Source organism: Sciurus vulgaris (genome assembly GCF_902686455.1).
Source record: "Sciurus vulgaris genome assembly, chromosome: 15".
Taxonomy (NCBI): domain Eukaryota; kingdom Metazoa; phylum Chordata; class Mammalia; order Rodentia; family Sciuridae; genus Sciurus; species Sciurus vulgaris.
The window spans coordinates 81,067,824-81,080,514 of NC_136476.1; the positions used below are offsets into that span (position 1 = coordinate 81,067,824).

General features: G+C 36.0%; 1 protein-coding gene across 1 annotated transcript in view; it reads right to left on the reverse strand.

The window, feature by feature from the left end:
* Positions 1 to 3,501: 3,501 nt before the first annotated feature.
* Positions 3,502 to 12,691, reverse strand: part of PPP6C (protein phosphatase 6 catalytic subunit) — a 31,887-nt gene continuing 22,697 nt past the window's right edge. The window contains exons 4-7 of the mRNA XM_079113848.1: positions 12,490 to 12,631; positions 7,873 to 7,952; positions 7,296 to 7,505; positions 3,502 to 5,673 (exon numbers count right to left, since the gene is read on the reverse strand). Coding sequence (XP_078969974.1) covers positions 5,425 to 5,673; positions 7,296 to 7,505; positions 7,873 to 7,952; positions 12,490 to 12,631 — 681 coding nt within the window. The 3' untranslated portion in view covers positions 3,502 to 5,424. The remainder of the gene's footprint in view (positions 5,674 to 7,295; positions 7,506 to 7,872; positions 7,953 to 12,489; positions 12,632 to 12,691) is intronic.

Below are 12,691 nucleotides of genomic sequence, written 5' to 3' on the forward strand. Positions count from 1 at the left end.
GGTTTGTACATCTTATCTGTTTGGAGTTGAGAAGAGGCATAAAACTTTCTCTTAAGCCACTTTCATTTTATTTATGCATCAGTAAGGTGACAGCCTATAGCACCAAGATACACGGAAGAGTGGTGGACAAATTTCTCATTGATCTTCATAAATGGCAAAAATCAAGACACTAGTTTTTCACCAAACCAAATGTATTTGCTATAAATGACTGTTCTTTATTTTTGGATCCTCAATGTTAAAACAGTCTTTCTTTTATGAATAGTGATGGTAAACTGTAGTGGTTATTTTTTTTAATTTTTTGTGGTGCTGAGGATTGAACCCAGGGCCTGGAATGCTAGACAAGTACTCTACATCTGAGCTACCTACACCCCCAGCCCTCATGGGGAATTTTAAAAATGGATTTGACTAGGAAAAAAATGTTATTAAACCCCTAATGTTCCCTCACGTCTTATGTAATTCTAAAGTTACAGAACTACAAATCACCTCAATCCTGTTCCACCCATATTAGAAATCCAGAAAGGTGGCCGGGCATGGTGGTACACACCTGTAATCCCAGTGACTCTGGAGGCTGAAGCACGAGAATACCAAGTTTGAGGCTAGCCTCAGCAATTCAGTGAGACCCTGTCTCAAAAATAAAAAGGGCTGGGGAATTTGGCCCAGTGAATTCAATCCCTACTACCAAAAAATAAAAAATAAGTCCAGAAAAGGTGTAATAACTCCAAAATAGTCAGTCAAGAGGAAAAGTAAAAGGAGTTCTGATGAGGATCATCAACTAACTCACTAGGGAAATAATATTGAAATATCACTATTCTGTTTCTTATAGAAAGTGACTATAACCCTATGCCTACTTTTCCAAGTCTTTCATGATTTGCTAGTCCTCTCTGATACAGAGACAGGGTCAACAGAACCACAACTATTCTTACACTTTCCCAAGTACCCTCAAGTCTTATCTTCGTGTTGTGTTCAAGTTCTGATAATCTCTACTTCAGTCTTTTATGTCAGAAAACATGTATATCCCATCAATCCAGTCAACATTTCACACTTCTCTTTTTAAATATTCCTCCAATCACTCCATCCTATAGCAAACATTTCCTCCTCCAAATTGGTTTTATTTACAAAGCTCTGCTGTTAGCTCTGCTGTTTCATCTCTTCCACATCACATGATTTTGGGCAAGGTGTGATTCCACAATAAACTGGCATCTTAGAGCCAGATTCTGAGCCCAAAGGGACTTTACCACTGATCTACATCCCATCCTTTTAAAATTTGAGACAGGGTCTCACTAAATTGCTGAGGCTGGCCTTGAACTTTCGATCCTCCTGCCTTAGCCTCCTGAGTTGCTGGATTATAGGAGTGTGCCACTATGCCCAGCTACTTTTTTTTTTTTTTTTTTTTTTTTTCGGTGCTGGGGATCAAACTCAGGGCCTTGTGCTTGAGAGGCAAGCCCTCTACCGAATGAGCTCTCCCCAGCCCTACTGTGGTATTTTTAATACTGAGATCAACCTTGTATTGTACTCTATTTTAGACACAGAAATTTAAGATTCAGAGACTCCAATTTGTTCAGGGTCACACAGCTACAAAAACCATATTGCTTAAAATAGAAGGCTTAAGATGTATTCTGGTGTGCTCTATAGGCATTCAAGTTCCAGCTCCCCTGTGCAACCTTGGACAAGTTTCCTGTCCTCTCGAAGCCTGTATCCTTGTCTGAGAAAAACATGAGAGAGGTAACACAGTCACAGACTATGGTAAGGGTACCACAAAATAGGGCATCTACAACATTTAGCTAAGTGTGCTCAATACAGGTGTCTCTTATACCCATTCCCATTTATATAGAAAATCAAAGTGCTGAGAACCATACTGGGTACCCAGGAATTTATACTATGTAAGAAACACTTTTGTTGAAATTAACAAATCTGCTATAAAATTTTCATGCATTTTTGAATCAAAACATTTCAATGATCTAAGCCAACATAAGCTTACTCTCATGCAGAGAAGAAAGGCACACATTCATCAACTGATTAACAAAGAAACATAAAATGAACAAATGGGGTATAAGGAACCAACCTTCCTCAAGCATCTAGTAGTGTGTATTGGCATGATGCTAGGGGAATTTCCAAATGTTTCTTTTTGGTTCTTTTTTACTCCTGTATATTTCATTAATATTACTGTACTCTGCAAACACACAATTGAAAGAGTTGTGATGATCTCACGAAGCATGGTTCTGGGCACTGCATCCAGGCTGTAACAACAAATATGCTTCTGTGGAATAGAACACAGCCCAGAGCCAATTGCAGAACAATGATTTCACTTTTGTTGATCAGTCAAGCAACCAGGTGAAAGAATAGCATTTTTAATTTAAATTATGTGATAGAAAACACTAACTTTTTATCAGGATATACTACAGACTATGCTTTAGATAAAATTATTTTTTGACAAAATTCCTATAATCTTTTTATTAATTTACACTGAGGGAATATAGCACCTTTCATCCAAAGAACTGAAGGTACTTTACAAACATTAGCATTTAAAAAACAATTACATTTAAAAATCTGGATTCTTGCTGTTAAATCTCTTTGACTTGATATACAATTTTCTGGATGCTGATGGAAAGTGATTCTATTTCTGACAATGACAGAGGCTCAGAAAGAGTCCTGATTTGCTTTCACATTATCAGCATTTTCCAAAACCTGTGCTGGGCTGAGAACGCAAAAACACACAAATCTTAATGCAATAAACAAAATCTTGAACCTTATTTCAAAAGTAAAACTCAACTTTTAAGATGTCAAATCTTCCAACAGTTCTAGACATCCAGATGGAATAGGAGCTGATGCAGGGTGCATACTAGATGTACTCTTGATTCAGGCATTTTAGGATCACACCCAGGAACACAAAAGTAGTGAGATTTTTCAGGAAAACACACTGACCTATAAAAAACTAGCCAAGGGCATATTGGTCAAAAGAGGAAAGGGAGTAGATGGCAATTCAAAGTAGACAGTTCTCACTAGAGCCTAGGACACTTTATTAGAAACCAAGTATATATATCATAGGCAAATAAAAATAGTTCTTACCCCCCTTAATACAACAAAAAGGATTTTACATTCAGCCTAAATACAGGGAGTAACAGATCCTTTTGCCTACAAATCTATGACTTGCAAGTATCTTCCACCACATGATTAACTCTATATAATACATAGCCCTTATTTATTAGAGGGATCCAAATATTCCTTTTAGGCTTACAAAGTCTAATACATTCACTCTCTCTTCCCTTTACAAGTCTAATAGTAAAAACTATTCTTCTTTTCCATGCAAAAAGCCATTATTCAGTTGAAATCAGGCAAAACAGAGATGGCAGTTAAGGAATGGACAGAATATTATTGGCACATGCCCAGCTAGTGACAAACAAATGCAGTACACCATGACTTAAAAATAAAAGTCACATTACAGGGAGAATGAAAACTACTACATCAATCTAAACTAAGGAGTGTCAAATGGAAAAGCAGGTCTGAGGGTTACCAGTTTTATTGGTACAAATTAAAAGCAGTGGAGGGCAAGCACTTAAATACAATATATGGTAACAGGAAAAAAATACTGCAGAGAGCTATTCAAAGACCACACCAAGTTGTCTGCATCATTAATTTCCAGTGTTTCACAATTAGTAAAAATACATAGCTACATATCCCTGTGAGATAAACACCTTTCCACCTGAATTACACTGGGGTCAGGGCAGTAACACAAAGCTACTGACCCACCATGAGTTCAAATGTGTGCAGCAAATGTCTTAGTATTTCTTTCATATAGCTATACAATTAAAAACTGTACAAGGAGCTGGGTGGTTGGGGAAAAATAAAAAGTTATTGTGCTCATTCAGTAAAACAAAACCCTGATGAAAAATTATGTGCCAAGAAGCTTAGACTATAAAGATTTTTATTGCATTTTTAGGTAACCTGGAAGTTCTCATCCTGAAGGGCAAAAGCGGGGTTTAAAACTACCTGAACACATGCTAAAGTGCTTTATTAATTGGCTGGCTTCACACGGATTTCCTGGGATGACAAAAATAGTAGTAAAGGGATACCAATTATTTAACAAAATGGTACATTCCAACATCATTTATGACCACTGTCATAGAGATACTGGAACACTTGTCCTTATTAAGTGGACAGTTGCATATCAAGAACTGATCATCACAACCCTTTGGATATTCAAATTACTTACACAAAGCCGAAATATGTTATCACGGACCTTTACAAAAAAGGACAGTTTTATTCCTTCTACACTTTAAATAATCTGCTTCAGATTACACTTCACAAATAAGAGAGTCCTGACTTTTCAACCTTTCCAGTTGCAGTTAAAAATGTACACTTCCTAAAAGTTAAGGTCAAGTGTTACAGCAAGAAAAGAATGGTTCCCATTGAAAAGTACATATATTTTTTTACTCAATGATACTCATGATTGATTGTAAACTGGATTGATCACATTCTACTCAACTGGTATCAAATGAACACATCAGCATTACAAGTATTAAATGTTTTTCTATTATTATAGAGGATATAAACCAAAACATTAATATGGCAGTTATGTTCTTTAGGCACAGTTTAGTGATTTTTTTAAAAAATAAATACTATTGAATTTCAATTGAAGTTTTAAACTCAATAACCAAAGGGTCAAGAATTCTAATTAGGAAAAAAGAAAAAAAGAGTAACTTTAAGCTAACAATGCAAGCTGTTTAAAATTTCTAACACTTAACCTGTCTGAGTTTTAAGATTACTTTATTAAAAAATACAAGGAATCTGAAAAAGATCAATACAATTATCTTAATGTACAAAGTCATAAGCTGTAGCAGTTTTTAACTAAAATTTAAAAACACAACAAGGAGGGCAGCCCTTTAGACCAATTTATTTTATATCCTTTTAAAATATCATCCAACAAAGGACAATGAAGTTTACAGCTGGGACAGGTATACATAACTCGAGGCATCTGTAGTCCATCGTGCCCACTGAATAACAACTTTGCTGCTGAAATTTCTTAAAACTTACCGAACTAAAAGAAAAGGCTGAATGATACAAAAGGAGGAGTATTTCGGTGTAATTGTCAATTGGCTTTTTAAAAAAAGGAAACACATCCTGTTTCCCCAGACCAGTAAATAAGCAAGAGCTACATGCAGCAGTGTGAATATTAAGACATTTCTCAAGTCTTCTCAAATGAGTCCAAGGTGGGGATGGGATGAGGGAGAAAATTGATAGAAAAACATTGCTATAGACACCATAACAAACAATAAATTTAGATAATTTAAAATTAAAAAAAAAAAAAGGCAAGAGGCAGCATTTCAGCAGCAAAGTGCTCGATAAAAAGTATATTGTAGAGGGTAATACAAGAAAGTTGGGGTAAGAAGAGGACAGAAAAATGGGTCAGCAGGATGGGCGAAGGCCTCAAAGGAAATACGGCGTCGTCGTTCTGGGAGGAATAACACGTTCTGAATCTGGAACTGCCCGGAATAACTTTGGTTCTCTTGTATTAACATCTTTGAAGACCATGATGGAAGCAATATTTCCACAGCGATAGCAGTAGTTAGGAGCAGACCACACAGTAACCAGCTTCTCATCAAACATAAACTTATAGCCTTCATGCACAAGCTGATGTGCTCTGCAGATGAGTTTTAAGTTGTTGATATGAACAAACTGCAATTTAGAAAGACTTCATTAAGTATTTAGCATTTTTTAAAAATCTACCTACATATATACTATTTAAAGAAGTAACAAATCATGTTAATACTAAAATTCTTATGATTTTGGTAACCGTTATATGTTTATAATTAGTTGAGAATATAATTATCCTCAATAATTTCAACAACTTTGGGCAAATAGTCATTCTGGCCTGATTCAATTACAGTTATAGAAACTACATGACCAGTGTGCGAATAGTTCATCCTGTAGAGTGCTCGCCGAGCATGTGCATAGACCCGGGTTCAGATCCCCAGCACCTGGGAGAAGAACCAACAAGCATAACTACATAGCCATATAATTAATTTGCTGAAGTTTCTGAGCTAGGTGCAATGATCCACAACTTACTCCCAGCTACTACTTTTATTTTTTAATTGGCAGTGCTTGGGATCAAACCCTGAGATGCTCTATCACTGAACTACATCTCCAGTCATTTTTATTTTGAGGCAGGGTCTCACTAAATTTCCAAGGCTGGCCTCAAACTTGCCATCTTCCTGTCTCAGCCTCCCGTGTCATTAGGATTACAGGCATGTGCTGCCTGGCTTGGCTAGTCCCAGCTACTCGGGAGACTGAGGCAGAAGGACTGCTTGAGCCCACGAGTTTGAGACCAGGCTTGGCAACATAGAGAGATCCCATTTTCAAAAATGAAAAAGAAGTTTCTGGAAGAAAAGCATTCCATAAGTACTATCAAAGATGAAACAAAGTTTTGCTTTTTATGGTTTAATAACAAAGATACTGCTAACTATCTTATTTACTGAGTATTTAGCATTCGCATTTCTTGCAATTACTCTGAGATTATCACTCTTTTGCAACTTGAGGGGAAAAACTCTCACACTAAATGACTTTACCCAAATAAAGTCACATCGATGGAACCAGAAACTAGTTTTCTGATTCCAATGTGAGCATATGTATGTGTGCATGTATGATTGTTGGGAAGTTTTCTTGTATGTATTTTACTTGTTTTTGTGGTACTGGGATTGAACCAGAGATGCTTTACCACTAAACTGCATTCCCAGCCCTTGTCTGAGACTATCTCACAAAGCTGCCCAGGCAGGTCTCAAACTTGCCATCCTCCTAAGAAGCACTGGACTGAGTTTATTTGTTTAAACAATTTTATTTGTTTATTTGTTCTTTGTGGTGCTGGGGATGGAACGTAGGGCCTATGCATACTACACACTCTACCTTGAGGCACATCCCCAACCCTGTGTACATGTTTAACTGAACACAGATGAACTTCAAAAGTTGCCTATTGGGCTGGGGAGATAGCTCAGTTGGTAGAGTGCTTGCCTTGCAAGCACAAGGCCCTGGGTTCAATTCCCAGTACCGCAAAAAAAAAAAAAAAAGTTGCCTATTTTACCCTTGCTATCTTGTTACTTAACATGTTACTCATATTACCAAAAAGATGCTGCAGTAGGTGCATTCACCACTTAACCATTAAGGAAACACATAAATGAATACACTGACTAAAAATTTTATATCCACAACCACCATAGTTTGAATAGACTACAGATTTGTTATTTGGGGTCACTAAAGTTCTTTCAGCAACCAACAAACTACTTTTCCAAAAACATTGGCTTTACCTCATTTGTGACTTTTGCTCCAAAAAGCCAACCTGCTCCTCGAGGACTGATTGCCCAAGTATCCACGTCTTCAGGATCTGACCAAACCAGGTCACAAAATGCCCCTTTATGAGGAATTTCTTGATTCCGTTCAATGGTTCTAATTTGATCCAGTGTTTTGATATCAGGAGATAAGCCACCATGAACACACAAAATCTGTTCATCTATTAACTAGCAAATGAGAATAATAAAGGATTAAATGTATAATAATAAATTCAGTCTTATCTAAATTAATCAATGACTGCTAAGGATATCAATATAATTGATAACGACAATTAGATAAGAAAATGCAATGTGTTACTAACAGGAAAATACCTTTTGTGTGTGTGCACTCACACGCGCATGGTACTGGGGAATTGAACCTAGAGGCGTTTTACCACTGAGTACATACCCAGTCTTTTTTCGTATTTTGAGACAGGGTCTTGCTAAATTGCTAAGATGGCCTTGAATTTGCCCTGCTGAAGGCTCCAGAGTTGCTGGTATTACAGGCATGCATCACTGTGCCTGACAAATTTTAAGAAGACTCATATAAACTTACAGCTGCTACTGTGAGCATATCAAAAACTTTGGTACAGTATCTCCAGGCATTAGCATTTCCATATTTGGTTTGGCACTCATCTGTGAAGAAAAACAGAAGTGTTCTCATTAATGAAGTTCTGAATCTGCCAATAGAAATAAGTAATATATCTAATACTGGAGTAGCATTCAGTACAACAGAAATTTGGCTTAGACTAAGAGAGAAAATTACAAAACACAGTTAACCCTAACAGGCCCGCCTCAAGAGCTAAAAGATGTCTAGTGTCTAACTATAAATGTCCTGAAGACATGGTAAATGGTCCTAAGACGTAGTCAAAATGCTACCATCAGAAAACTAACTATGAATTTCATGAAATCCAAAGTAAATGCCTGGGCAGTCATGTTAATATGAGGCAATTCATCAAACAGATGCATTTATTTAATGTGACTAACTCACTCCACCAGATAATCAAATCAAATTAATTATGGGACCTTTAATTATAGGAGCATAGCATAGCATAGATAGCATATTGCTATCTCAATATTTCAAGAGCCTAAGTTATCTTTTCTGAGATTGCAAACTGTGAAACTAAGTACGTGAGGTACTGCAAGTACATCTGTAGTCATCACTAGGGACAAACTATCAATCAGGTCCTCACATATTCCCAGTTGAACATTTTCTCTTGGTCTATGTAGTTAACTTTTTGAAGTAACACCAGAAGAGTTCTGCTCTTTGGCTTCTAACTTAATTTTTAAATAAAAATGGACATATCATTATTGCCCTAAGTGCAGCTGAAAATGATATAGAACAGAAGCCTGCGGGTTATGGTTAATCCTCACAATTTCCCAATTTATCTATGTGAAGTAAGATCCTTATGCAAACTTGTCATGAGAGAGCTGTACCATGGAGATCAGATTGTAGGAAGGAGCCTTGTATTTTTAATATTCAAAGTTCATAAAATTGTCCAGTGTATGTTCATCATTGTGAACTAAGCACCCAATATAATTAATAGACATATATGACTTTAAATCAATGTAAATTTCATGACCACTAAAATCATCTCCTTTCTGAGGAGCTACTGGACTTCCTTTTATGAAACAAAACCATAAATGAACATAGATGAACACAGCTTTGGAAAGAAGAAAATTAAATACCAAACTGTGCTGTCATTTTCCTGTTTGTTTCCAGTCAAAACATCTTGACTAACGTCCTCCTCTCCCTTTCCCTCCTTTTTCCCTACACTGATGAACACTAGTCAAATTCTGTAGCATAATTTTACATCTATACATATACACACACACATATATTTGTCTTATATATGTATATAAGACTGTGTGTATGTATATATAAATGGTCTTACATATATACAGATTACTAATTTAAAACCCTGAATTCTTATAAATACTCTAAAATCCAAAACTTTTTGAAAATTCCACACCGGGCCTCACATGACAGTTCTCAATCAAAATGCAAGCATAAAAATACAGGTTAAGTAGGCCTCATCAGAAATGCTTGGGAATAAACTGGGAGTGGCACATGACTGGAATCTCAGCAACTAGGGAGTAAGACAGGAGGATCACAAGTTCAAGGAAGCCTCAGAATCCATGTCAAAATAAAAAATAAAAAAGGCTGGGAGTATACCTCAGTGGTAAAGTGCCCCTGCATATAATCCGCAGCACCAAAAAACAAAAAACAAAACAAAACAAAACAAAATCTTGGGAACAGAAATGTTTCAGATTTTGTAGTTTTTTTCCCCCTTTACTAATTTTGGAATATTTGCATAGTGTTTACTGGTTGAACATCTCTGATCTGAAAATTTGGAATCCAAAACACTACAAATCTGACACTTTTCAGTGTCATGATAGCACTCAATGTTTCAGATTTTAGAGTTAATGATTTTGAATTTCAGACTTTTGGATTTGGGATGCTCAAACTAGATCCTGCAAAAGTGCCTTCAGTCTATGTGTATAAAGTGAACACAAAATGTAAATGAATTCTGTGTTTAGATTTGGGTCTCATTCCCAAGATATCTCATCATCAAATTTCAAAATCTGAAACACTTCTGGTCCCAAGTATTTCAGATGAGGAAGGATACTCAACCTGTATAACATTACATTATATACAATATGAGTCTTATACGTAATATATTTACTAGCCTTATATATAATATTACATTTTATATAACATATTACATATATAAATTATATACAGTCATGCACTACCAACATTTAACAAAAGACCAAATATACAACAAAAGTCCCATAAGATTATATTACCATCTACTCAGCAGCATCTTTTTTTTTTTTTTTTTTTTTTTTGGTACCATGGATTGAACACAGGGCACTTAACCACCAAGTCATATCCCCAGCCCCCTTTTATATTTTATTTTGAGTTAGGGCTCACTAAGTTGCTTAGAACCTTGCTAAACTGCTGAAGCTGGCTTTGAACTTGTGATCCTCCTGTCTCAGCCTCCCAAGTCACTGAGATTACAGGCACAAGTGACCACATGGGTCTCAGCCATCTTTAATAAGTACACTCTATGATGTCCACACAATAATGAAATTACCGAATAATACATTTCTCAGAATTTATATTAGTCTTGCTTTACTGATCTAACACCACAGTATGCATTCCAAAATGCTGATTATTTTACAAGACTCAATAACTTTTATTCAAATAGTATATGGTATGTTTAAATGAAATAACAAAAGTCAGTCATAGCCAGGTAGCGCACACCTGTTATCCCAGCTGCTCAGGAGACTGAGGCAGGATAATCACAAATTCAAAGCCAGTGCAACAGCAAGGGGCTGAGCAACCCAGTGAGACCCTGTCTCTAAATAAAATACAAAATAGGGTTGGGGTTGTGGATCAGAGGTTGAGTGATCCTGAGTTCAATTCCTGGTACCCCCCCCAAAAAAAGTAAGTCATATAAAGAAATATTAATCATGTAATTTCACAATTAATATTAAAATTTAATATAAAAGCCAGAAACGGTGGTACATGCTTGTAATTCCAGGTACCAGGGAGATTGAGGCAGGAGAATTACAAGTTTGAGTCCAGCCTGGGTAACAAGACTGTCAAAAATAAAAAATTTTTAAAAGGGCTGGCTATGTAACACAGTCAGAATACTTGACTACCATGTCTGAAGTTTAGGCCCTGGGCTCAATCCCCAATACTGAAAAAAACCCAAAACAACAACAAACTTATATAAGAACGATAAATTACCAAAATTTCTCAGTTTAACAATTGATCAGGGCACACAAACTGAAGAGAATTTACGCTATCTTTATAATAACAGAAGATAATTCAAAATATAAATAAGGTCTGGGGATGTAGCTCAGTAGTAGAGTGCTTGTTAAGCATGTTCAAGGCCTGGTTTCAATCCCAACACTACGAAAACAAACAAAAAACTGTATCCGTATACATATATCTATGAAATCTAAGACTTAAGGGTTCTGAAATTAATATTTTCAAATTTATTAATATCAAAATTGTGCTCAAGAAAAATCCAAATTCATATCTCAACAGTTCTATTGTTTATCTCCTTCAAGGAGTTTCCTAATAAGCCTTCTTTATTTACTGATTTATTTTGGTGATGCTAGTGATAGGATCCACAGTCTCATGCATGCTAGGTAAGTGCTTTACCACTGAGTTGTACCTCCAACACTAGCTCTTTTATTCTTTTAACTTTCAACCAGATAAATGTTTTAGCTAGGCCAGTTCACAGACTTATACGTATATGTAAAAGGATGTCTATAACGGCAGCTTAAAAACAACTCAGTGTTCAAAGATAAAGTGGCTGCTTAAATCAATTGTAGCACATCCATATACTATAATACACACCATAATAACAATAACATGAAAGAAGTGAAAAGTCTGGTCACAATATAGCAGTAAGAGAAAATACACAGGTAAAACCCCATCTGTGCGTGTATGTGTGTTTCTTTGTGTTCACATATGACGTGAACACACACAAAATAGATTAGAATGAGCCCTCATGAGCTGGGGTTGTGGCTCAGTGGTAGAGCGCTTGCCAAGCATGTGTGAAGCACTGGGTTCAATCCTCAGCATCACATATAACAATAAATAAAATCAAGTTATTGTGCCCATGTACAACTAAAAACATTAAAAAAAAAAAAAAGTGAGCCCTTAAACTTGAATGTACAGAACATTTACCATTGTAGATTCTAAGTTCCAGCCTCAAAAAATTTTGATGATTAAGCTTGACATGGAACCCAGCAATCTATACATTCTTTTAATGTTATTGAGTTTTTTTATATCTTTATTTTATTTATTTATTTTTATGTGGTGCTGAGGATGGATCCCAGTGTCTCGCACATGATAGGCAAGAGCTCTACCACAAAGCTACAACCACAGCACAGCAATCTATATTTTTAACAAGCAACTGGGTGATTCAAATGAGGCAAATTTAAGACTACACCCTCACACTGATTTAGAAAAATGTATACACCAAAAATTTAACAGAGGTCTCTCTATAACAAAATTTTCAGTTGATTGGGGGAAGTGGGAAAGTTAAGGAATGAGGAAGTGGAGGGGAAAAAAGCACGTGTATGACTCCTGCAGCTTTTTTTCCAAAAGTAAAACAATATTCATAATCAGTGAAATAGACGGTCTTACCATAAAATCCATACACCTGTGTTATCTGTCTACTCTCATGATTTCCTCGTAAAAGTGTAATACGATCAGGCCATTTAGCCTTTAGTGCAAGAAGGTAAGTGAAGGTCTCCAAACTATAGTAACCTCTGTCTACAAAATCACCCTGTAAAGTAAAAATTCACAGTTACAAACAACACAATAGCTATAAAAGTCTTTTAAAATT